Source organism: Eleutherodactylus coqui, chromosome 3 (genome assembly GCF_035609145.1).
Source record: "Eleutherodactylus coqui strain aEleCoq1 chromosome 3, aEleCoq1.hap1, whole genome shotgun sequence".
Taxonomy (NCBI): domain Eukaryota; kingdom Metazoa; phylum Chordata; class Amphibia; order Anura; family Eleutherodactylidae; genus Eleutherodactylus; species Eleutherodactylus coqui.
This window is the reverse complement of record NC_089839.1, coordinates 189,544,303-189,571,781: the sequence shown is the minus strand read 5'-3', so window position 1 is coordinate 189,571,781 and position 27,479 is coordinate 189,544,303. Positions and strand designations below refer to the sequence as shown.

Genomic DNA, 27,479 nt, shown 5'->3' with positions numbered 1-27,479 from the left:
ACTGTGTGGTGATTTTAGCCTTGGCAGGACAGTTAGGGATTACAGTAGCAGTTAGGCTGACATTATTAGCAGAAAAGGCTTACATGTAATGGATTAAATAATGTAAACCTAACCCCTAAACACCCCTAACCCTCCTGGCAAGGCTAAAATCACGGCGCTGTTAGGGCGCAGAACACGCTGCTTCCAGATGTGCTGGGATTTACAGTGCTTCCGCAAACAGAGATGAGTGTGCCCCACCGCGTTGTTAAGCCCTTAGAAGTACGGAGCAACGTCTCTCTGCTGCCTGGTTGCCGGGCCTTAGAAGGGAGCAGACCCGCGGATCTTACGACTCCTGTCGGGCGGTAACAGTTGTGGCAGCAACAGTGACCATGGGTCCAGAAAGGGGAAGGCACACCGGATTAAGCTGCACACACGCAGTATACTGACATGAGGATACCTCAGTGCTGTGCTGAGTGCCAGAACCTGCTGTGACGGCGAGAAATTACTGCCTATCAGGAACAGGGGGCGTCACCCCCCTGTCAAGCAGCTAGCATCTTGTCACCACCCACACTTCCGATGGTGACAAGATACAAGAATACCTGCCTCTGTGTGTCTGGTGGGTGTTATTTAAACCCTAGGGTTGGCTTCACACGAGCATAAGCGCATTTATGCATACATGAGCGTAGCGATTTTGCAGAATGAACAATTCTTTTCTGCACTTGCATCAGCGTCTTTTACTGTACTTTTTGAGTCCACAAGGCATGATCATTTGCAGATCGCAGAGACACACCAATTGAAATGGCTAATAGGTCCTAATGAGTTCCAGATGTGTTCTATTTCCTGCAATTACGCAGTGTTTCATGCATCTCCTTGAGTATTGCACGTGCATTTATGCACCCCCCATTCCTTTCTATTTGGACCTTTGGTGCGCGACTGAAATGCATGCACAAGATACTGAGATGTGAACAAACCCATTCAAATCAATGGGTTCTCTTCTCTGTGTATCTTGCACATTTTGTGCGCGCAAATATGCCCATGTGAAGCTGGCCTAAGGCTGTGTTCACATATGGCGTTTTTCTTCTTCCACTATTAAAAATTGCATTATAAAACCGAATGTTTTTAACAGTACATGCTTTCTAAAAAAAATAAATAAATAAATATTATATGTGAACACAGCTAAGAGTACGTTCACATGGTGGAATTTTCATATGTGTGAATTAGCCTTTAAAGACTAATGCGCAAAATCCATATGTGGAATTCTTGTGCTATTCGTTAGTGTTTGTGTATTTAATGTGGGACTCCCCAACTACGGAATAGCATAGCATGTTGAGAGTTGCAGTCTCTGGCAAGCAATAGATAGAAAGATATATAGATAGATATTACATGATAGATAGATAGATAGATAGATAGATAGATAGATAGATAGATAGATAGATAGATATGAGATAGATAAATATAAGACAGATAGATAGATAGATAGATATGAGATAGATAAATATAAGACAGATAGATAGATATGAGAGAGAGAGAGAGAGAGAGAGAGAGAGAGATGATAGATAGATAAATATGAGACAGATAGATATGAGATAGATAGATAAATAAATATTACACATGAGATAGATAGATAGATAGATAGATAGATAGATAGATAGATAGATAGATAGATAGATAGATAGATAGTGATTCGTACTGCAGCTTACTGGCAGAAATCACATCCTGTATAAGAACATCACCTGTAATGCTTGTAGCTATCAGAGAATGTATCTGGTCAAATGTTTTCCAACAGTTTGAGACCAATTTATACCTGCACGCTCCCCGAGCAGCACTTACGGCTGTAAAGGAGATCCATAGCATCAACACTACCAACACCAAACAACACTAATGGCTGCACTGACGCTGCAAAACTAAAATCAATCCACACCTGATTCTTCACAGAGTATTTACCGCTATTGTCCTATTTTGTCAGCTATTTTTAGTTTTTACCTACAAATCATCAGGTTCTGCATTTCAACTTAGTACGGGTTGATATAGGAGAGAAGTTGGGCTTATTAGGTTCCTGCTCAAGATCTTCTCTAATCCCATTAGAACAAAGCCAATTTTTGCCTGGAGGACCTCAATAAATACTGATAAAAGCCATTCTCCCATTAAAGACTTATATATCTCCCAATTGTCTGATCACTCGGGGATTTCAACTGGTAAGACCCCTAGCAATCCTGATATCTACATAACCCATGTGAATGGAGCTGTGCTGCCAATGTCTGATCACCACTCCATTCACTTCTATGGGTAGGAGATCCTGTGAATAGAGGATAGAAGCCTTGAATGGGAAAACTTCTAGTGCTAAAGGGGTATAAAGAGCTTGGATCTGAGGTTTCTCCGATTTCAAACATTGCTGTATGGCTGTGTATACTCTTTATATATATTGCAAGAATGGCCCTGTCATATGATATAACATAATGCCTAGAAGGTACACAACACAAGGCCTCATACATCTGATCTCTAGCTACATTGATTTTTTTTTAAAATAAAGTGACACATTTCATAACGGCAGCCATAAAAAACAAACATTTTTGTGTGGCTTAAAGACTAAAAAAGGACTTGGTCTTTGTTACTTTATGTGGGGGTTAATGTAATGATTGCTCAAACAGTCGTGTCCCCCCCCCGGCCTATGATGTACTAGTACATCAATGTACAATTTATCACAAAAGTTGATAAGGTTTTCATATAAAAAAAATATTTAAGGGAAAATGAAAAGCTTACGATCCTACAACCAGAACAACTAGGAAGCAACAAGTGTGGATTAAAGGAACTTTCTATAAACCTAAGTGAAAGGATTTCAGAAGATATTGATTGAGTGAGAACACACTGCTAAGTTTCCTACTTGTGGGATTTAGGAATAGAGCTCACAAATAGCTCAGCGAAGCCCTGGATTAAAAAAAATCCTCCTGTTTTAATAATGACGATAAATAACCCTGGAAATTCTGGAGAACCGCCGGTAACCGCTGCTATCTAGGAATATAAATGGACAGGAAATGTACAGTGTTGATGAGATACGATAGATATGATATAGATAGATGTGAGATAGATATGAGAGAGAGAGAGAGAGAGAGAGAGAGAGAGAGAGAGAGAGAGAGAGAGAGAGAGATAGATAGATAGATAGATAGATAGATAGATAGATAGATAGGGTACTGTTGTAGCTTGACACCACCGGAAGCTAGGGGCTGAACGGGCTTTGGTGGAGTGAACACCCCTGTCTGGCCCCTAGCTTCCGATTGGCTATTAGTGCGACAGGGAGGACATTGACAGTGGGGCCAGCTTGTTTTCCCCGATGCCAAACAACTCATACTTCTCCCCTCCGCTGTACTGTCACTGCCATCTCCGCTCCGTCCAGGCTTCGGCCGCTGCAGGCGGGACCACTTTCACTCAACTCCCCGTAGCTCTCCCCAGTGGACTCCCACTTGCACTGGCTTTCCCCCTGGTCGCCTGCTGCTGGCGGGGAGTGCTGTACATTTAGTCTACACTCCTCCCGCTGTGATACTGTCATCTGTGGTTGCCTTCCCCTTGCAAGCGCTTCAGGTGACTGCATTGTCACTGGGGTCCCCGCTCCTCTCTCCCCCATGGCCAGACTGTAGTCTGTCCTAATACTCCATGCTCCTCTCCCCGACGCAGAGCCATGTGTGCACTTCTTAGCTCTGCTGCCACTGCAGCCGGGGCCACAGCTGTGGCACGACATGATGGTAGGCTGCCACCTTGGGGTCACTTACAGCAGCCGCCGGGGACAAGTACAGCACGCCAGCAGCAGAGGCACAGAGCCAGAGGACTGAGTGCAGCCAATCAGGAAGTGGGGGCGTCACCTTGCTGTCAAGCAGCCTAAGACTTGTCGACACCCACCACTTCCAGTGGCAACATAATACAACAGTACCGATAGATAGATATGAGATAGATAGATAGATAGATAGATATGAAATAGATAGATAGATAGATAGATAGATAGATATGACATAGATAGATAGATAGATAGAATAATGTGGTGGCACAGACACTCATTTTGCTATGTTAGTAACAGACTTTTCTTTTGTGGGAACGTACAGTCCGTCCTTCCAATAAAATTGCAATTATTACTAGAATAATAAAAATAGTATTCTCTCTTTTCCTGTAAAGTCTACATTTTAGATCAATTTTTCACCACAGGTCAGTCAGTGTGGTGCCGGGTTAATAGCTAGAAACCATTAAAATACTCCAAAAGGGCAATAAAGCAGGGCATGATGGCCGTCTCTACATGATGCTGTACCTTCCTATTTAGTCATTTTTAGTTTAGATGCATGATAAAGTAACCTCAGAATTATACCTGAAGGCAGATATCTTTCTTATGCTTTTTTAAGTTCTTACCAAGATTACAAGTTATCCCTTATCGCAAGAACGGGGGTCCCGTGTCCCCTGTCCTCCTCACTGCGGGGTTACTGTATCTCAGCCAGTAAGGGGAAAACTGAATGAGGCGCCAGTTTACTTCTTATCTTCTGTACTGCGGATGGTCTGTACGGCTCACCGTCTTTAAACCCCCGCTAGGCGACAACGTGGAATCCGTGACCTTTCTGCAATATTAATTGCGGAAGGGCTGCGGGTCGGATGGCTTTCATTGGCTTCAAGGGAAGCAGTCCACGCAGAATCCACGCGAAAATAGAATGTGCTATGATTTTTCCTCCGCGAGCAGAAAATTGCTATTGATTTCTACCCGTGTGCAGGAAAAAACGCTCTTTCATAGCATACTATGGAAGGTATTTTCTGCGGAATTCGCAGTGCACATCCAGTCGTGTGCAGCCGGCCTTAGAGTTTGTTCAGATGTGGAGGAATTTGCAGAAAACGGTCAACAGATATGGTCAACAGATCTGCTGTGAAATCTAGATTTGTGTCACGCAGATATCTTTACATGGTGAAATCCACTGCAAAAATCTAGACTGGTGATTTGTACATAGGGCCGACGCACACGGCATTCCTACTGATATTATATGTCATACGGATCTGTCATATAGCAACCACAGTATAATATGGGACCATACTGATCCTCCAAATAGGCTTGTCTTCTGCTGGACCTTTATGACCCTTTTTTTAAAAAACCTCCTGTTTTTCCAATGGAATCCGCAGGCCTTCCACAATGTCAATTGCAGATGGGCTGCGGATAAGACGGCTTCCATTGACTTCAAGAAAAAAGCCATCCGCACGGAATTCGCACTAAAATGGAGCATGCTACAATTTGCTTTCCACACAAGGAATCCGGAAAACAAATCCGCATGTGTTAATTGAGGTGCGGACACCCATGGGAGGCTAGAACTGCGGGTCTTCCCCAAATCAAATTCGCCTGTGGTCATTGGGCCTTACTGATTGATTTGACTTTGAGTTATTCTTGAGGTCTGCTTTAAGGGGACCCCTGGTTTTTGATCCTTAAACCCCTTTCTGAAGGATTTGCAGGGACCCCCAAGGTCGTTTCTAGAGGAGTAGTCTTAGCGCAGTGACAGCTGACCAATGTGGGTTAAAAGGCACCATAGCTTGGTAGCGAAAGGATAGGCAAGGAGGTAGTCAGAATAACAGGCCAAGGTCAGGACAGGCAGAGTCATTCAATATGATGAATTAACCTAGAGGTCCGGGAAGGCAGCAATCCGGGCAAGACATAGTCAAGAAACAGGCCAAGGTTGAGACCGTCAAAGTTTGGGAAAGTTACCTGAACAGGCAAGGGTCAAATCAGGTAGCAATTAGAATACTGGGAAACCTTCACTTGGAAAACTAAGAACCTTATTGCTCAGGCACCATCCAGTAGGTGAGGGTGCCTTAAATAACTCAGGAGAGGCTGGGATAGGATGGGGACAGGAAAGCTGGGTGAACACTGGTCCTTTAAGAGGCAGGTTGAGCTATACCACACACCCTACTGGTCTAGGTAGTGACAGAAGGGTTGATACGTGGTGCTGGCCGCAGAATAAATGGGGATGCCAGTGGCAGTGTCTAGTTGCAGGGCACAATGAGAGGAGCTGCTGGTGGCGGACAGTGGCCATAACAGATTTTTAAAAAAGTAAAAGCACTTTAAATACATTTTTTGTATTTTCTTAGTTTTCCTATCTTAGTAAAAAAAATGTAAAAAAAAAAACTTTCAACAGCTCCATATCCAAACTGCAAATATGTAGCTTCCTCGGCCTTGATAGCTGATAAATTAAACATCAACATGTGAGTTTATAATCCCACTATGGTTTACAACTTTATTAATAATTTTTGGCCGGCATGAATCTTCCTCAAGAGCTGTCATTTTTTTCTTCCATCTTAATCCATTATTTAAAATTCCGTCTTGCAGCACCAATCACCCTTTGTTCATGGACTAATCAGAGAACACATCTCCAAATCTCGCTCCCTTTCTTGTGTCTTACAAGACTTTTTCTTGATTTTTTTTTTTCTTAGTCTTGCTCCCTGGTGAATTTGAGACTGAAAACAAGCTGGGTGCTTTTTCTGACTCCTCAGGGGAAGGCAGCACCATGTAATTATATATAATGAATATAACATATAATTAAGTCATGAAATAATATTAATTATAGTGGAAAAAAAGAGGCGAGCGCAGAGGAGCAGAGGGGTTATTTGCATGACATGAAAAGGGAAAAGATGTCTGGAGGCCATTGGGGATTCTAGTAGTTTTACAAGTTTTATTACAATGTTGTAAATGTTTTTTATGGTGTAGAATGTTTATACATATGTTTGTTAATAGTTTTTTAAAATTATTTTTTTTTAGATTTTTGTCTTTTTACAGACCACTATAAGTGGATGACCTGAAGAAGGTGGCAAATGAATGACATGGCCTCATGATCATCAATTACCATATTAATTGTATGGCAGTATTATTTACACTGTTAGATTTCTTCATGTATGGAGCTGTTATTTGGTTACTTTATGTTGATATTATATAAGCACTGTATGGGGGTATTTACTGGTACTGTGTGGCACTGCTGCTTAGGCAGTGTACAATGTGTTATTTTGTAGTGTATGGTGGTATACCAACATAGTTTGCCCTATGATGGGCACTCTTCACCTGATTGGTGCATTCACATGTTGCGGAATTGGTGCAGATTTTCTAAAGCGGAAAATCAGCACCAAAATTTGCATCAAATTCCACGTCGGAACTGAAAGGGTGAAATCAGCTTCAGATCTGCATAAAAAAGCTAATAGTGCAGATCTGCACTAAAATCCGTGACACAAAATATGCTGTGACTTTTTGTATGAATCTGCACCAAGATCTGCTACGTGTGAATGTAACCTAAAGGGGTATTCCAGAATTAGAGGGGTTATCCCTCACCAGATCCCCTGCTGACCTTGGTCTACCAGTGATGTTCTCCCGCTGGCCTTCCTGTCCGTTTGCAGCAGCAATGACTTCCCAACAACAAAACATGTACCCGCTACAGCTAATCACCGTTCAAAGCTAGCCGATGATTGGTGGCAGCAGTCACATGTCCCCGGTTGTGGTGATGTCATTGCTTACTTGCTGCAGGAGGATGTAGAGAGCAGCAGGAGACCGTCGGAGTAGGTTTTGAAAAACCACTCTGGTTTTTCAAACACAACATTCTGCCTGGATTACCCCTTTAACATTTATTACCTAGCCACGGGATCACTGGGGGATCCCTGCAGTGGATTGGTTTGGGCTGATCACTTAGAATGGTGGTCTTGTGTCCCCCTTTTCTCCTCATTGCACCCCCTGCAGCAATTCCGCTTGTGCACTGCTATATTCATTTCTATGGTTCTGCTGGAGATATCCGAGTACTGTACACGGCTTCTCTAATCACAAAGAGTACAATGTAGCCACCGCTTCTACTCATTGCGGGGGAGTAGTAAGCAGAAAAGGGTGACATGAGACCCCAATTCTTGTGATTGGTGGGGGTCTCTGTGGTAGGATAAACAGGTGACAAATGTTAATTCTGGAAATACTCCTTTTAAAACCAGTCCAAGCACTACATATTCATACACTTTACTTTTGTTAAATCATTTCAAGAGGAAATATTTGGGGAGATGAGTACTGACACTCCAGGGACAGTCTCTAAATTTGGGTACAACAATTTTACATTTTTTTACGTATTATTATTGTAACAATAGAGCTCTCATCTACATATATAGTCACATGGAGACCTGCTTTTCTGAACTGAGCAACTGGTGACTAGTTAAGCAAAACCTTTGGACAGCGACATTCTGTAAGTGTGGCCAGCCTCTAGCCGAATGTTAGGTGTGCACACCACTAGGAAAGAGAGTAGTTAATCCACAGGCTTATTGGATAGTTGGGTGTCATACAAAGTGATTGAGGTTGTTACACTAACAGACAAAGTGTAGAATGAAGGTGTATTGCTCACGGGTATGGACTGAGATATGCATATAGGAAAGTGAGCTCATAGCATAGAGAGATTAGTCCAGCATTCATGAATGGGATCGCCAATATACTATATTGATTTAAATGTAATCCGACCATATGGGACTGTGTGATATGTTATGCTTTTATTGTATCCCAAGTAGCCATAAATGTAGAGTTTAGTCAGCCATAGTTAGCGTAAAGTAACTGTACAGTAAAAATGTAATTGCTAATCTATCTCTGTACTGTTAGTCACCTACATTTCTGTGTCCTTAAATAAACATTGACTTATTTTTATAACTCTGTTGTATGCAGGGTATCCTGGAACCTGTGTCCATACTACTACCCATGACACTACCACAGCCTCATTGCATCCTTTCACTGTTTTTCACTACGAAGTTGTGTAGTGGCCCGGAGAGTAGTACAGGATAGCTAAGCATTCATAAGTCCTGAAATACCTGGCTATGCGGTCCTGCCTAGACATAGAAGGTATTCTATGGAGGAGAGACCCTGTCTTTCCCCTACTTTACGGGCTAAAGCTATTCTGCTCGGCAACAGCTTTCTCTTCATTGGCTGCTTGTCACATAATTCCCTGATTGGTAGAGGGGGAGGAGTTGAAACAAGCCCTGGGAAAGTGTGCAGGGCGAGGCAGGATATTAAGGGGAGTATTGAAAAAAAGTGCGGTAAAGTAGCAGGAAGTGAAGGAGGTGTTGAGAAGAGTCGTTGTCGGGAGGTGGCCGAGAGAGAAGGTGTGATGCAGTGCAGCCGCAGTTAATGTTGCTGGAGCCCAGATTGGGAATACACAAGCTTCCAGAACAAGTGCGGTGTGGAGTACAAAGATCTGAGAACAGTCTGCACATCAGTGAGTTCTACAAGCTTCTGTTTAATGCAAAGTTAGGGAAAGTGCAAGTTGTCATATCTCAGTAACTCCATCTTCTACCAAATACTCCTGAGGAAAACAACCCTCAGATAACTAGGACTGAGAGGATTCTTTCTGGGTAACTTTAAATAGAGAGAGAGGGAGTGTTAAAGAAAATTGTTTTGTGATATTTTGTGTTTGGAACAACATTAAGTTCAACTGCAAAACAAGTCTGCAAGTCTGTGAACTGTAAATTGTTAGAGTGCTTACAAACTGCCGAGTAAACTGTGTACCTTTGGTTTACAACAAGAGCTATGTGGATTCATCTCAGTTATTTTACTACCAATTACCCAAGTTCACCTCCAAAAGGTATTGGCGTCACGTGGCAAAACCTTTAAGTATAGCTATTACTATTATTTTGCCTATTCCACTGCGCACAACCGAGCTAGGCCACTTTCCACCATTGACGGGAGAGATTGCAGTGGGACAGGGCGGTGCTTAGCTCTGACCCCTGCCATTGCAATCAGTTGGAGGGTAGGAGAGAAGAGGGAGGGAGTTTAGCAGTCACGTATTCTGGCCCAAAAGATAGTTCCAGGACTATCCTTTGGGCCTGATGTCAAAGCGCCCGGCACTATATTGGCTCTGCCAGGCGCTTTTACGTCATGGAAATCCGTCAATGTGATCTGATGCATTGGAATCCAATGCATCAGATCATAGCGTATATTGGCTGACCGTGAAAACAACGGGCCGATATACGCTCCCGTGAAAGATCCCTTAGACTGCAGTGTCCATATACAGTGATATGTAGAAGCAGCAGAAGAGAAACGGTGCAAAATTTTAAATCAAACGCTATTGCAAAAATGATTATCAGCCCAAAATACATGTATTTAAGTGTAAAATAAAATTGCCCCCAAAAGATGTTCATAGCCTTTGAGGGGTCTACTCAATTTTGGGCAGTTCTACCGTAATGGAGCACATAATTTATGCTTATCTCCTTATGAGAGAAACAAGACTGCAAAAACATCTCTAAGATGACCCAAACAGGAACCGAACAGCAGCTTTCACTAATTAAAAGTAATTAAATCTATACTTATCTGTAACGTATGGTATTTTTGTGTTATCAGTAATGAAAATTCCCACTGTATCACTCTAGCAGTTTAAGTGCCAGAAGTCATAGATACATCACCGAGAAAGTGGAAACCTTGAGAGGACAGCCTGCCAGACAGTCACAAATGTGCTATATCCTAAATCAATACAATATCTAAGGTCACAATAACATCTGTCTTCTCCGGTAACTAGATAGCATTCGTTCCATTCACTGATTTCTCATGCTGCTCAATTCGTGCGTTAAAAATAGATAATGGTAATAAAACAAAATATCCTGGACGCTCCAGAAAACATGTGACTTCCACCGCTCGCGAGCGAAACCCTATAGCATTTACGGGTAATTAATAATTGTGGAGAGGATAAAGACGCTCATCCAGAGCCCGGGGTAACAGATGGCTCTGCCAACATACACACCACTACAGCCAAAGTACAGCACAAGCTCATTGTTAGGAAGCTTCATCCCGTTAGTCTATAAAGCAGTCAGTCTGTAAAGATGGGTTTTAGTATATATAGAAGGGGTCCTGTAGGACTCCTTCACATGTACGTATTTGCGCATGCATAATTTGTGCGCGCAATACGCATCGAATAGAACACATTGATATTAATGGGTTCGTACACATTTCTCGTTTTCGCACGCGAAAAAAATTAGGACATGCTCTATTTTCCTCCGCATTTGCGCAGCAACGTTTCCCATAGAAGTCTAGGGGATGTGAGTGCTCAATGTGCGCGCAAACGCGCAGTATGCTACATGATTCCGCTGGATAAAGAATACATCTTGACTTTATTAGGCTAAAAAGCCATTTAACCCCTTAGTGACCAAGCTTTTTTCGTTTTTTCTCCCCCCCCTCCCCCACTTTAAAAAAAAATCGTAATTCCATTATTTGTCCATCGATGTTGCTGTATGAGGGCCTGTTTTCTGCGGGATGAGTTGCATTTTTCAATAGGTGCTATTTAATGTACCATATAATGTACTGAAAAGCTTTCAAAAAAATTATAGGTGAAGGTAAATGGAAAAAAAATGAAATTCCGCCACGTTTCGGTGCATCTTGTTTCCACGGTGCACAAACAGCAATCAAAACTTTATTCTAAGGGTCAGTATGATTACTATGATACTAAACTTATATAGTTTTTTTTTTGTACTACTTGTATTTTTTTCCAAGGTATTTAACTTTTAAAAATATTTTTCTGCCACCATCTTCTGTGCGCAATAGTTTTTTTGTTTTTCTGTGTGAGGGCTCATTTTTTGCGGGATGTCCTGTAGTTTTTTTTGGTAGCATATTGGAATACATACGAATACATGCTAAAAACGCTTACTGTTGCCCTCATCCACTCTCGGCTCGATTATTGCAACTCGTTGCTGATCGGCCTCCCCTGCACCAGACTCTACCCTCTCCAATCTATCCTGAATGCAGCAGCCAGGCTCATCTTCCTGTCCAGATGCTACTCAGATGCCTCTGCCCTGTGCCAGTCACTGCACTGGCTGCCCGTTAAATACAGAATTCAATTCAAACTCGCTACCTTCATCCACAAAGCCGTCCACAGCGCAGCGCCCCCCTATATTGCCTCCCTCATCTCAATCCATCACCCAGCCCGGGCTCTCCGCTCTGCTAACGAAACCAGACTGAGCGCCCCTTTAATTCGAACTTCTCACTCCCGCCTCCAAGACTTCTCCAGAGCAGCACCGGTCCTCTGGAACACACTACTAAAGGCTACCCGGGCAATCCAGGACTCACAAAACTTCAGGCACGCTCTAAAAACGCACCTCTTCAGGGAGGCATACCGCATTCCCTAAACAAACTCCTCAATACGCCGCCTGATAACATGCTCCCTGACCTACTGACTGTAATCCCTGCTAGCCACCATCAACTGCCCCTGCAGTCATACCGATTCTGCCGTCACACGGCTGAATGTCTGACCATTGTCTGTGTATAACATCCCTCATTCTCCACCTCGCCATACCGTGCACATCTCCAGCCCCTTTACCTTCTGTATCCCCCCATTACTTGTAGTATGTAAACTCGTTGGAGCAGGACCCGCACCCCTATTGTTTCAATCAACTGATTACTATGTAACCGTGGTTCTGTAATTTTTGCACATTTGTCTTTCTGTATTCCCCCTGTCTCTGTAAGCGCTGCGGAATATGTTGGCGCTATACAAATAAAGACTATTATTATACGACTTTTAGGGCTTATTTAGATGACTGTATATCGGCTGGGTTTTCACGCCCAGTCGATATACGGTGTCCTTGTCGGCAGGGGGAGGAGGATGGAAGAGCCAGGAGCAGGAACTGAGCTCACACCCCCTCTCCGCCCCTTGCCACTATTTGCAATATGAGGGCGGGATGGGGCGGAGCTAAGTAACCCAGCTTAGCTCTGCCCCCATCGCACCACTCCCATTGCAAATAGTGGCAAGGGGCGGGAGCTCAGTTCCTGCTTCTGGCTCTTCCATCCCCCCCCCCCCCCCCCGCCCTGCAGACAAGGACACCGTATATCGGTTTGGTGTGAAAACTCAGCCGATATACAGTCATCTAAATAAGCCCTAAGATTGCTTTTTATTGCATTTTTTTCTTGGAGACAAGGTGACCAAAATGCGTATTTCTGGTCTTCTTTTTTTTTTTTTTTGTGCCAATTTTCATCGTGCGGGGTAGATAATGCGTTATTTCAATAGATCAGACATTTATGGATGCAGCGATACCAAAACAGTATTTTTGTTTTATTATATAGATTATTTTATTATAAATATGGCAAAATGTTTTTTTTTTACTTTTATTACTTTAAAAAAAATAATAATTTGTAAAACTTTATTGATTTTACTTTAACTTTTTTTTTAGTCCCCAGAGGGGACAGCAACCTGCGATGCTTTGATTGCCAAAGCATTACATCGTACTGCGATCGGAGGGAGAGTCTATCAAGCCACCCCATGGGCATTCCTCCAGGACAGCCCTGGAGTCTTTCAGAAGGCTCCCTGGTGTTACGATACCTGCATGGCCCCCTGCAATCTCATAGAGGGGGGGCCATACGGAACCCCCGAACATTGTACGGGGAATTTAAATGCTGCTGTCAGAACTGACAGCGGCATTTATAGTGTCAACAGCTCCGATGAGCCGCGCGGCTTATCAGAGCTGTTGCTGCCGTGTGTCGGCTGTAGGAAACAGCCGGCAGCAACGATGTATGGGGGAAAATCGCTGCGCGATCTCCCTTCAAACATGTCCTGCAGCTGCAGGCCGTCAAATGGCGTATCGGCAGTCATTAAGGGGTTAAATCAGGGCATGTTTGTCTGCGGTAAGCAAAAACATTACAATGTGCCAATATGCGCATAAATCAACCTCATCCATAGCGTGAATATGTTGCACTGAAGCGTGTGCATTTGTGCATATGCTGGTGTGAAGGAGCCCTTATGGAGGTAATATGCACGTATGCGTCCACGCCCTGCGGTACGTTAACATGTAGCAGAAATTATGCAAATTTTCAGCAGCAGAAAATTTGACTGCAACATTTTTGCTCAAAAATTGCTACGGAAAAGTCGCAATCTTGCTGTGATTTTCATGCGGCAATATTCGACAGTGCAGTCCAGGGCTGACACTACCATTGCAGAATCTGACCGTGTTAGTGAAAAGTGAAGCGCCGATTGAGTGCAGGAACAACGCGAATTACTGATAAAAGTACGAACCAATCAGAAGACAATGCAAATTTCTGCGTGAACATGTGGATTGGAATTTCACGCTATTGCCTCATTGGACCTGCGCTCATCCTAGAGACTCTCAACGCGGTTCGGTACCTGAATCTCCTGCTGACGGTGGATGACTTCCTGGATGATCTGCCGCTATAATAGCAGAAGGAGGGTTGCAGTTGGGTTTTACTCTCTCTTACAGGGGCCACAAAACATAATTCAAATCTATGTCCCAGGGGCCCGTGCACCATACCATCATGTAGCGCATCCCATGCCTTCCTATTCCTATTGTTGCTTCACTATAGGACACCAGTAGTGTGATATAGCGCTGGATCGGTGTTTTTGATCACAGCTTGTATATTCTACGTACTCTAAAGTAATTACGGACGCTCACACATAACCCTGACACATAGAGATGTGTCACATTGCCAAAAGTCTGAGAAAAGTCACACAACCAAAAAATGTATGCGATGTGCTGTCACTACTACTTGAGAGCTGCAATTTAGCTTTTAGACTAGGGCTACACGGTGACACATATCGCATGTGAAGTCGCTCTAATGTAACTAATGACGCATTACGACCCAGGTTCTATCAAACTGCAATACGACAGTGGCCGAAAATCTAATTCAGTTAGATTTCGGTCGTACATTGCAAGTGACTTTCCCACCCCAGACATCAATGTGAGTCGCATGCAACTGCGACTGTCCTGAGATTTGGCTGCAAGTTGGTTGCAAATAGGTTTTTCTTGACTGCCAAAATGCAGCTCTGAAGCGGTCGAGCGACTTCCATGCAACATGTGCCGCCATGTAGCCCTAGTCTTATACAGTAGCCACTTTGTAGAGCGGTCACAGACAAGTCGCATGCAACTTACATTAATGTCTATATTGGAAAAATCACATGCGACTTTTGACTAAAATCAATGCAATTTGGATCTTCTGCAGCTGCCATTTGGCAATGCAGTCGGTCACATGCCGCAACACAACATCATTGACAATCATTAGGGTAGATGCGACGGTGCAGTGTGACACTGCGATCTTCATGTCACTGGTCAGCTCTAGTCTTAAACAACAGCCAAGCTGCATGCAAGTCACAGTCGCATACGACAAACATTAAGCTGGGCTCACACGGGCGGACCGGATTACGCATGCGGAGGCCCACTGGATTCCAGCTGTGAGCCCGGCCGGCGACCCTGCGTACCTGAATTTACAATAATGCGGATGACTGTGGCGGCTCGCCGGCGGTCATGCGCAGTACAGTTGTAGTTTTTTGAATGTCTGTATTTCCAGCGCCATCGCTTGGCGATGACACGGGTACTGTACGCAATGTTAATTGTGTATGGGCTGCGGGTCAGACGGCCTCCATTGACTTCAATGGAGGCCATCTGCGTGGAATCCGTGGCAAAATAGAGCATGCTGCAATTTTTACTGCTTGCGGATTACGCAATTTGTATCTGCGAGTGTGAGCGAAAAAGCGAATGAACATGCTTTTCAATATCTGCATTTTGCCGCAAATTCAATCCGTCCGTGTGAGCCTGGCCTTATTGTCTATGGTGGAAAGATCACTTGCAACTTGTGACCAAAGTCCAACCGAGTTGGATTTTCTGCGACTCTTGCGTCACAGTTGAACTGTGTAGTCTTAAATGGAGATGCAGTACAGCGCAGATGTAGCAGAGCTGGACGTGGCTTTTAGTACAACTCATTACAATATTGCATTGAGTTACCTATGATTTTACATAGGACTGCATTATCTTACCACAACAGACCAACAGCATATCCCCAGCATATTCAGCTCTGCTACATCTGTCCTTGCTCAAACACCTACATCTATCCCATATAGCAGAAGGCTAAAAGCCGAAGCTCTTTCCGCGCATGTTGTGTAATAGCTGGCGAATCCTGAACGGAGTGTTTGTCATTGCAACTTGAAGTCCGCTGATATATAATGCCCAAGGTATCATCGAGAATACATGCTTCAAACTAACAATCCATGTAGATAGAGGAAAACTCAGGCACCAGGGACTTGTGGATGAATAATGTAAAAGTCCTTCGTGACTACAAATTCAGATGTTCCTCGACAAAAAGAAGCGGAGTAATTACAAGGTTCTGTAGGTTTTCTGTCAAGCACAGAGGAATCTTAACACAGCCAGTTGATCTTATTTAGCTTAATAAAAAAGAATTTGGGCAACTTGGTATTAGCCATTTATTTTCCCGGTTTCCCTACAGATCAAGCAAGCAGTGGTCTAGTGAGGAAGACCGTGGCCATTTTATTATTTACCCTCTATACATGACCAATGTTATCTATCCTACTCTGAATCCTTATGGCACAGCAAACCTTTATTAGCATGGTTTTAGAATGCCATAGGGGCAATCCATGGAAAAGCAATGGAGCCACGGCCAGCCTTGGCCGCATGCGACCCGTGCAGTCGCACCGGGTACCGGTCATCAGTTTGAAGGGGGTAACACAGGTGGATGTAGGCAAGGAGCGATCGGATCGTCCAGCTTAGGTCCACTCGGCCATATGATCTTCCTCTGTGTTCTAGCATCTCATGGAGCTACATGAATAATCATCCTCCTGCCTCTGTGTCCTCCACTGTGATGTTCCGAGGTGAGTGCTGTACTTATGCTCTGAGCTTGGTTCTGGAATTGCATCTATGTATTGAGATTGGTTTGTCCTGTATTTATGTACTGAGGTTGGATAGTGCTGCGTTTATGTTATAAGCTTGGTCCTGGTGGTGTAGGTATGTTCTGAGCTTGGCTATGGTGCTGTATGTATATACTGAGATTGGTTCTGGTGCTGTATTTATGCTATGAACTTGGTTTTGGAATTGTATCTATGTATTGAGATTGGTTTGTGCTGTACTTATGTACTGAGGGTAGTTTGTGGTGCATTTATGTTATGAGCTTGGTTCTGGTACTGTATGTATGTACTGAGCTTGGTTCTGGCGCTGTATTTATGTTACAACTTGATTTTGGCATTGCATGTATGTATTGAGATTGGTTTGTGCTGAGTTTATGCTATGAGCTTGGTTCTGGTGTTGTATGTATCAGTGAGCAGTGGAAAAACATGGTCTGGTCAGATGAATCCAGATTTCTGTTGCACCGTGCTGATGGGAGGTGAGAATTTAGCACAAGCAGCATGAACTGCTGACCCCTTCCTGTCCGGCCGATGGAGGTGGAGTAACAGTGTGGGGAAGGTTTTCTTGGCACACTTTGTGTCCTTAGAAGGCCAAATGAGGTCCAATCTGCTACCAGATGGGGGTCTGTCATTAAGCAGCCATTCAGTGTAGTAATACCATACATATCATTCTGTATAATTAGTCTCTACTGATATAGTACTACGCAGTTTATGATGTATTAGTCATGTTGGCTTGTGTTTACAGCCATATCAGTTAAGTGGCATCTCGCCATATCAGTTTTACAAAATGCAGAAGAAGAATTAAATCACCAATTTTCTAATTAGCTAATCACACACACTTCCCATAATAGAGTTCTAATTGTTCATTATGTCACTGTTAGATGGAGTGTCTTACCTATTGCCGCATAATTCCTTTAAATATGATCGTTTTGTCATCGGCAGGCTTTACGAGGGACTTGCCGCTGAGCTGATGACAAAACGTAGATCTTGCCTTCATCGGATGACAACTGTTATTTACCTTGTGTAGTTTCCAGTTTTTATTATTATTGGATGCTGTAATCCTGTGAGTGACTAAATGAAAGTAATGACCCAGTCCAAATCACTTGCAAATGACAAATTATATCCAGCCGAACTGATTACAATACAGATGTTATCGTTCTCTACTACTATGTACAATTAATGAGCACAGTCCCCAAAATCAGGTCCTTAAATTTTCATTAATTTCGCCATTTATTCCTATTTCTAACAGGGTGGAAGCTAATATGGCCACAACTGCAACTTGCAAAGATTTGTAACCCAGCATTTCTAGAGTCCAGGATTACCAATGGGCATCATACAGTCATGAATGGAGTTGTCGGCTTTGGCTGGTCCCATTATAGAAGGGTCCTCCGAGTTCAAACTGATCATGTGGTGTTTGATCGCAAAGACCCAGGTGATCAGCAGTAATCTGTGATAGTATCCAACAGCAAGTATTCATTTTCCCTGCAGTGCCACCACAGGGCAAATAAAGCATTACATGGACCCAAAATGTCCTTCAGTCTAACTGATTGCAATAAAGATGTTACCATTCTATTGCTTTTAAGTGTGTTCCCATTTCACCCAAACAGGTCGTTAGTGGCCTTCAAGTGGCCAAGAGGACAGAATCTTATAGAAGTCAACAGGGGTTACATAAACAACGTAGCACAGTCAGCCATGCTGACTTGGCAACTCCCAAATGATAGAAACTTCTTATGTCCCTACCACCCCCAGCCACCGCATACTGGCAGTGGGGGCCACAGCTCGAGATAGAAGAAGAAAGTAACTAAAGGTCCTTGTAGATGGCCAGTTATTGGGCCCAAATGCTCTTCTGAATGCTTATTAGCCCGACAATCAAGAGGTGTCCAACAATCATTGGACAAATGAGTGAACACTGGTTCATCAGCTGATCGTTCAGTTTCAACAACCATACAAAAGCTTGCTGATTGATGGTATATCTCGCCATGTGAACAGGTTGATGTACACCCAGACTTTGGTGATAAACAATCATAGTCACAATAATTTGTCCCAATAAGGCTGTACAATAGAAAATAAAATGTGTGTCAATTGGCACTTGTTAACATCAGGTTGTCAACTTTGCTGATCAGTAAAGAGCGTTAAACTCAATTTACTCATTCTGGTGAACCTCCGTCCTCTCTCTGCTTCCCGACAATGCGGTTGCCTACCATGCAAGGACGTGACCACCATGAATACTGGACTCAAATTTCCCAATGCTGAGCCCAGTGATTGACCCAGGCGGTCATACTCTAAGATGGCCATGACTACACGATCCGAAAGCAGACGAAGCCCAGAGGGGATCAAAGCACCTGGAGCATCAATAAGAGGAGTATAAGTTGCCTTATTTTAACACAGTCCAATCTTTTAGGCTATTTTTTCCCCACTGGACAACCAATTTAAGGAGTACAGTCCCCAAAATCTTAATATTAATTGGGCACTTATCTTAGTTCTTAAAGCCAAAATTCAGTCGTTTTCATTATCTTTGTGTTTCTGGGAAGGTGACAGCTAATTTGGTTACAATTAAAGCGAGAAAGGTTGAAAGTCAGCTTTAGAGTCCTGGATGACCAATCTACCTAATCATAGTGCCGTTAAAGGGACTGTCCACTTTGGAAACTTCTGTCAGAGCCAATTCACACAGGCATATTCTCTGTCCATATTCAGTCAGTATTTTTTACTGACTGAATACAGACAGCAGACGGATCCACTAAATAAAATTGGTATATTCAGACTGTTTTGTTTTTTTTACACGGACTGATGTTGCATATACAAAATATTCAGCATGTCCTATTTTAGGCCAAAATTGCCCATTAAAGTTTATTGAGTGTGTACAAAAAGTTCCAATCTACTATTGGTGGCCTACTCTAAGAATAAACCACCAATAGTTTACAACTGGACGACCCCTTTAATAGGGTAAGTGAAATGTTTTGCAAGCCAGAAGTGTAATGAAGAACATAATACCTGAAGAAGTCCCTCATAATTTCTATAAGTGTAGAAATTTTCAAGGATATATATATATGTATTATATATATATGTAATGTATTTTATCGCTAGTGAATAAAGAGGAGATATAAATAATGGGTCCATAAGAGCTGCCAAATATTCTTCCTTGGTTTGCTCTTCAGCTGTGCAGCCACGTGAATGACACAAACCGGTCATCAAATTCCACTCATCTGTCAATGTTGTGGATTATTTCTTAAGAGACTGAAATTGGCTGCCGAGGATCAGCTTGCCATCAATCTTACTCACATAGGGTATGGTGAAGGAGACTAAAAGAGGCGCGCTGGAGGGGGAACTGTGCCGCTCCTAACCAGGTGATGAAGCAAATGTAAAAGCTCCACTCTGTCTATATCACAGCCTTGAGTGAAAGATATGTCATTTTTTTTGCATTTCCTTAGTACTTGGTATGCACTTGGCATCTTACTCCTCCTGCTTCATAAAAGAGGTCATTCCTCAGGCTTAAGCAAATGCTGCCGAGATGCCGGTCTGCTCACTTCCCCATCCTGCTCTGATAATGCCACTTGTTTGGGTTCATTTTAACAAACTGGAAATTGTGTTTCCTGGTGGTTCTACAATGTTTATTCATTTGAATGAGGTTTAAGGAGCGGGAAATATTCAATGCAGGAAAGTCATGCTGTCTTTATTTGTGGAAAACAAGGTCTTCCTTGGCAGGAGACCAAAGATGCAATATGTATGTAGGTTCTGGTTGTCAGGTTCACTTTTGCTAAATAGACATTGGGACTTTCAATGTTTTTCATAAGATAATTCCTTTTCAAGACACATACACAACACCTGAAAACCCATTCTATCGGAAACTTAAAGTTATCTCAAGAGAAAACCTATTAGGAATTATATTGTAAGGTTCCTTGCCTTCTAAGTGATCAAAAAGTCCATAGATGGTTGAAAATCAAAACTAGTGCCCTTAGAACTGTCACTTATGGACCTTGAGTCCAGCAAACAGACACTTGGAGATGATGGTTGGTCAACTGAGGTAATCAATATGGCTGCAGGACACAAATTAACATACAAGGACATGGTCTCAAACCTTTGACTCTCCAGCTGCTCGGAAACTACAAGTTCTGGCATCCCCTGATGGCCAGAGACTTTCGACATTGTTCATAGGTCCTTTCCTTATGACAAACACATAACACTTGTCCATTGTGGAACTAAATTGATGAGAACCAATTATGTCTGAACCTTACAGTTGGCCTGTGTAAGAGTAGATCTCTTTTTAGGTATCACAAAATGGTCTTTACTTAGTTGGAAATCAAAGCCAATGCTCTTGGAATAGTCATTTCAGGACTTTGGGCCCAGCAAATAGAAGCTTGGAGATGATGATGAAGATGGTTGATAAATTAAGGTTATCACCATCTATGGTTATAGGACACACCTGAACATGCAAACTTTACCATCGTGCAAATACATGGCTTCAAACCTTTGACTCTCCAGTTGATGGGATATGTCTAGCATGTCCAGACATTCAAAGACTTTTGACATTATTTATAAGTCCCTTCCTTAAGACAAATACATAAGACTTGTCTATTATGGAAGTGAATTAATGAGAACCAATTATATCTGAACCTTACAGGTGACCCATGTAAGAGTAGACCCATGAAGAGTTACATAGTAAGGTTCCTTTACATCCAAGTGATCACTATGGCGCTCACACATGGTTGGAAATCAAATCCAATGCCCTTAGAACAGTCCCCTGTAGACTTTAAGCCCTGCAAATAGATACTTGGAGATGATAAGAATGGTTGGCCTTTTAAAGTCATTACTATCCATGGCATCAGAACATGCAACATTTACCATGGTGTAAGCCAGTGGTCTCCAACCTTTGGCTGTTCAGCTGTTAGGAAAATACAACTTTCAACTTGCCTAAGTAGCCAGAGACTGTCAGGACATACCGTGGGTTTTAGTTTCCCTACTGTTAGAGAGCTACAGGTTGGAGACTACTAGTGTTGAACTAAGAACAGAATAAAGTATGGTTGACTTCAATGTAAGCACTTTACAGTGGTAAGTATGTGACTAGATCTACAGGTGAACTTGTCCAACAAAAGATAATTGATAGGCGATCTACTGATTAGTACCTAGTTATCCATTACTATGATGTTCTTCACCACTCTATGGAGCATTTTGTTTTTTACATTGGGTTCATCCATGGTAAAGCTTAGAATCTAAATGTATGTCAATGTTGGTTTCTGATGGCTAGGAGAAGTATACCAGAGTATTCGATTCAAATAGGAGTATATGGCCAAACGGGGAACATACAAAATCCATATAGAAGACACTGCTGAAACGACTTCCTTATCTTCTTATTTTACTTGAAGGACTTGGAGGTAACGATTTGCCAAATTTTTTTAAAGGTGGAGGAAAGGAAGACGCAGAACCTCCTTAGATATTTCTTCCTATTATTGCTAATGAGAACATTCACATTTCAGCAACAGCAAATATTTCATTAGTAATATCGACAGTTTTCAGTAAATTGTCAAAGATCAAAAGCGCCACACCAACACAGTCATCAAACTCATGCCAGATCCTGCTAATATCATATCATATCGGGTAATTTAGAACTTCAACAATAAATTGTAATACATTAAATACACCATAATACATATATTCCGGATGTTCTCCACCTCTGTATAGAAACTCACTGTCTACCCTTAATGATTAAGTATGTAAGGGCCACAATCAGTGTCACCACCAGCAATGCAGGATCGAATGCAAGTTCTTATAAAGGAGAGCCCAATATAGCCAAAAAAAACATAATTCATGAGACTATGTTTTGTCTCATGTCACTATGATGTGTTATCCAAGGTGTATCATAGTACACTCCTAGCTCTGATACATCTGTAGATAGACACTGCTCTGTACAGGTTAAACTCCTAGGTGAGGAGCACGTGGTGCTACCCTGAACTGTCCTATAAAGTAGTCCAATATTCCTCTCCATCACAAAACTTTTGAACCTTCATGATTACAAACATTGACAATGAGATGGTTCACATTTTCTATAGTATTTCCAGAGCAGGGTTGGACATTTACAGATATACCAAAGGTTAACTTGACTCTTAGTCAAGTGTTAAATACACTGTTGCACTTGCAGCATACTTCATTATATATCATAATGGATAATAATATAACGTACAATTTAACCTCTTACAAGCCAAATGCAACCCTCTAAGTGATGGCAATAGGGCCACCAAGAAAAAGTCATCACTATACCAGTCAAATATCCATACTTAAATGCCCCCAGAGGGTCTTGGAACTGCATACCTATGATATAAAGTAGTGACGATGGGAGGAAGGGATTCTTTCCATTTTCCTGCCATTCATTCCACTGCACAACACTTACTGTCAGACTTTCCTCCCAACTCGAAATGGTTGACAAAAGTAAGTAATAGTCCACATTCAACTACACTGGCAAACTTTTGTCTTGAGGTTTGATTCTATTGCACTGTCAATGGGAATATCCATTAAGTACAAACACAATGATAGGAAATGACAAAATCCGAAGGCTCCTTACCTGGCCGGTGAAGATGATGTTGTTGAAAGCTCTGCTGATGGAGAGATCCCTGACAGAGTAACAGCACACAGGCACTTATCCACAAATATACGACCCAAGACATCGCACAGACCATCGCCATTCTCTAGATGAAACATGGACATGATGAGTTATTCCCCTGGCCCTTCACATCAGGGAGGATCCACATAGTAACAATTAGAATATATTGAATGACACAGCAGTCTGCTCTTCTACACCACACATAATAATAACATAAAGGTTAAGAGCATAAAGACAGCCCAGGAAAAAGTCAAGCCAGCAGGGACAGATGAACCACTTACAAGTACAAATGACTCTCTAATAAACTAACTGTCTGCAGTTTCGTATCATGACGAATTTACAACCTTCTGATAAATAAATAATAATGACGGATAATGAATGCACAGATGTAGCAGAGCTGAATTTGTGCATTAACTCTTGAGGGTTGCCTTGTTTGAGCATGGATAGACAGAAATTTTGCTGGCATTCATAGGTGAGTGTGCAAATAATTCATTGTGCTGCAATAAGCATATTATAAACTCAGCTCTTCTACATCTGAAATGCAAAGAAAGATAGAAAGAAAGCATACATGTTTCCATACTTTATAGCTGTTTTTCACAGGCAGTAGATTGGAAAATTTAGTGACTGCATATCAATTGCATGCATCTTGTTTCTGCAGTTTGTGTGTGGATTTCTGCTAATCCCATTCATATATTTGGGGCAGTCGAAGAAATTTCTGCAACACATCTGCCGCGTGTGAACTTAGATGGATGATAAATAGAGAGGTATTAAAAAGACAGACAAACATGAAAAAGGTAGATAGATAGATAGATATGAGATAGATAGAAAGATATGAGATAGATAGATAGATAGACAGATAGATATGAGATAGATAGATATGAGATAGATATTAGATAGATAGATATGAGATAGAGAGATAGATAGATAGATAGATAGATAGATAGATAGATAGATAGATAGATATGAGATAGATAGATATGAGACAGATAGACAGACATGAGATAGACAGACAGACATGAGATAGACAGATAGATAGGTAGGTAGATAGATAGATAGATATGAGATAGATTCTCTTGCACAATCTTTCATTAATGACTGTCAAGAACCGTCATGTGAATCATGACCCCAATTGGCATTTGACCCACGTACTGTAGGACGGGGCTGATCATTTTAATTGTAGATAAAGCAGTCACTTTTAGTATGATCGCACATGGCACTGTCCAGTAACTATGTCCTCCAGCTCAGCCCACTCCCCTGTACATCATCTGCTATGATATTACCGTATACCAGCCAATTAATCAGGGCTCAGACACTCTACATATTCAGCCAATCACACCGTTATGGCCCCTTATTTAATAGTGCAGTAGTCTGACAGAGGGATATGGCACGCTAGTCTAAAGGGGACATTTCTTCACACTAAAACGCAGATTCACTTGAAAGAGATGGTACAAAATCTCTTACAGACCCTGGAGGAATTACAGTACCTGGCTATTTACTATGCAACCCAAATGATGCTGGAAGATATTATGTGGCCAATGCATATCATTATTTGTAGGTACATAAATAGGGTTTTCAATCCTTACAGCCTCATTAATGATAGATAGATAGATATGAGATAGATAGATAGATAGATAGATAGATAGATAGATAGACATGAGATAGATAGATAGATAGATTAGATAGAATCTACATTTATATTGGCAATTAAAGTGTACGTCCTGAGACCAAAAAAAAAAAGGTAGTTTATGTGTGCATTTCTGAGTGTGTATAAATATATGTGTGTGATTTTGCAAATGTTAGGCTGCTTTTACATCTGCGGTGAGGGTTCAGTTTTCTTGTTCCATTCGGGGAGCAGGAAAGGGGAATCCCCTGACCGAACAGGTCCATCTTACGACGGAACCCAAGAGCGCCGAACGGACCTTTCCGTTTCCACTCAGCTGCCCGGCATTGTACTAGAAAAAAAAGCGCTGCATGCATCGCTATTTCTTCCGGTATTTTGTGCCGGGTGTGCGACGGAACCACCGGACGGAGGTTACAGTGCAAACGTGAAGCCGGCCTTAAGACCGCTTTCAGACAAGCGTATATTAGCTCTGCATTTGGTCCGTGTTTTCCAGACCGTAATACGGAGCTCATGTAAGTCTATGTAACTAGTCACATGCCCATATTTTTCACAGCAAGTTTTTAAAAATGCAGTATGCCCCTTTTTTTCCATATTCGACCGCTTATTGCTAAATACGAATCAGTATTTGTCCAGTAGAAATAAAATAGATGGAGGCAAAAACTGATCAAATATTGATGAAATACTAATGACATACAGTTGTAATGTCATCTGTAACATGTCCGTATTATGGATGTCTTACAATCTGCTTGTCTGAAACTGGCCCTACATTGTATACACTTTGATACATAAGGAGATACATATGTTTGGTGATGTTTACAAATATTACATACTTGTATGTAAATAGATAAGAAATAGCAGAAATGAGATTAGATAGATAGATAGATATGGGATAGATAGATAGATATATGCAAAAGCAAGTCAGTATACCATCTCTGTACAGGACACATGGACAGAAGCAGTGTACAGCAGCCGGGTGAAGTTGGTCAATCACATAGAACTTATCAAGAATTCACACTTCAGACCAAGCTTTCCCAATAATATACTGTATACAAACTCAGCTGAATGTTAAATGTGCTTAACGTAATATTGCCATCGTCTGACACAAAGCATGCAAAACTTAAAGACAAATTCAGCTCTGCTACGTCGATCTATACAATCTACCCCACATTAAGCAACATTATTGCCTCTGGCTCTCCTTATCTATCAACTTGTCCCATATCTACTGCTACCTTGCTCCCCATTATCCACTAAATCACCTCCCATACCCTCTATAATATCTGATCAATAACTCATTTCATGGCAGCACTGCTCCCTCAGTTGCTCTATTACATCCCATGACTTTTACCATCTGCATTGTGTCTGTCTTACCTGAATAATCCAGCCAGGGGCAGGGAGTTCCAGGGGCATTCATTGGAATGATCTAACACTTTTTAAAATCCATTTGCACCAAAATAAGCCTCATTGAAACAAGCTTTTCCCAAATAATCTTCTTGTTGGGGATTAGTACAAGGTGCTGTGTGCTCTGCTGCTCACTCCTACAGGATTTGCACAAGAGGAAAGAGACATCACAGCTCTGACTGTGTTGTCAGGAAAAGTGGCCAAGATTTGGAGGGTGGTATCTTGCTCATTTTCCTCCCTTTAAATCCTTTTCCAGCATCACCTTGTTGTGCAGGAAGCCTTAGTTGTAGCAGGACAGATCCTTTTTGCTTGCAGTGCTGGATGAGCCTCAGTGTAGAGGAGGCAGCAGCTCTCTATGTGCTGCCTATACTGTGATTTCTGCCTGTGACTACTCTGTGCATTCCTCCTCTGGAGCCTATTCTATGTCTTAAAGGGGTACCACACTATTTCTTTTGCAAACTGCCCAGCCTTCTGTGACTGCCCACAAAACTTCCACTGTGAGCTGAAGTGTCTCATTAGCCAAATCGATTTCTTTTCCAGAGCCACATAAATTCATTTGAAATATGTGCTCTATTACTCACAAGCATGTAGTAAGGCTGAAGATGGAGCAGATGGCAGATGAAGCTAATTGTGCATGCTTCTCTTGAATGTAGGAAATGGATGTCACAGGGTTAGGAACCACAGACAATAGAGTCACATTATACACATGTACAGCCCAGATAAATAGATAGATGCTTGGATACACATGCATATACTGTACATGTTCAGTTATGTTTACAGATATTATACATACAGTACTGTGCAAAAAAATTAAGCAGGTGTGAAAAAAAATGCTAGAAAGTAAGAATACTTTTAAAAATAGAAATGTTAATAGTTTATTTTGTCAATTAACAAAAATGCAATGTGAATGGACAAAAGAAAAATGTAAATCACATCAATATTCGGTGTGACTGTCCTTTGCCTCCAAAACAGCAGCAATTCTTCTAGGTACACTTGCACCAGTATTTGAGGGAACTCAGCAGGGAGGCTGTTCCAGACATCTTGGAGAACTAAGCAAAGATCTATGGATGTAGGTTTGTTCAAATCCTTCTGTCTCTTCTTGTAATCCCAAACAGACTGGATGATGTTGAGATAAGAGATGTGTGGAGCCATATCATCACTTCCGGGATGTCTTGTTCTTCCTTACACTAAAGATAGTTCTTAATGGATTTTTGGGGTCATTGTCCTCCTGCAGAATAAATTTCAACCCAATCAGATG

At 42.0% G+C, this 27,479-nt stretch overlaps 1 protein-coding gene across 2 annotated transcripts in view; it reads right to left on the bottom strand.

Annotated features, from left to right (window-relative positions):
* TAFA1 (TAFA chemokine like family member 1) overlaps positions 1-26,591 on the bottom strand; it is a 368,460-nt gene extending 341,869 nt beyond the window's left edge. For both annotated transcript variants that reach the window (XM_066594622.1, XM_066594623.1), the window contains exons 1-2: positions 26,192-26,591; positions 23,164-23,287 (exon numbers count right to left, since the gene is read on the bottom strand). In XM_066594622.1, coding sequence (XP_066450719.1) covers positions 23,164-23,287; positions 26,192-26,230 — 163 coding nt within the window. In that variant the 5' untranslated portion in view covers positions 26,231-26,591. The remainder of the gene's footprint in view (positions 1-23,163; positions 23,288-26,191) is intronic.
* Between the last annotated feature and the right edge of the window lie 888 nt (positions 26,592-27,479).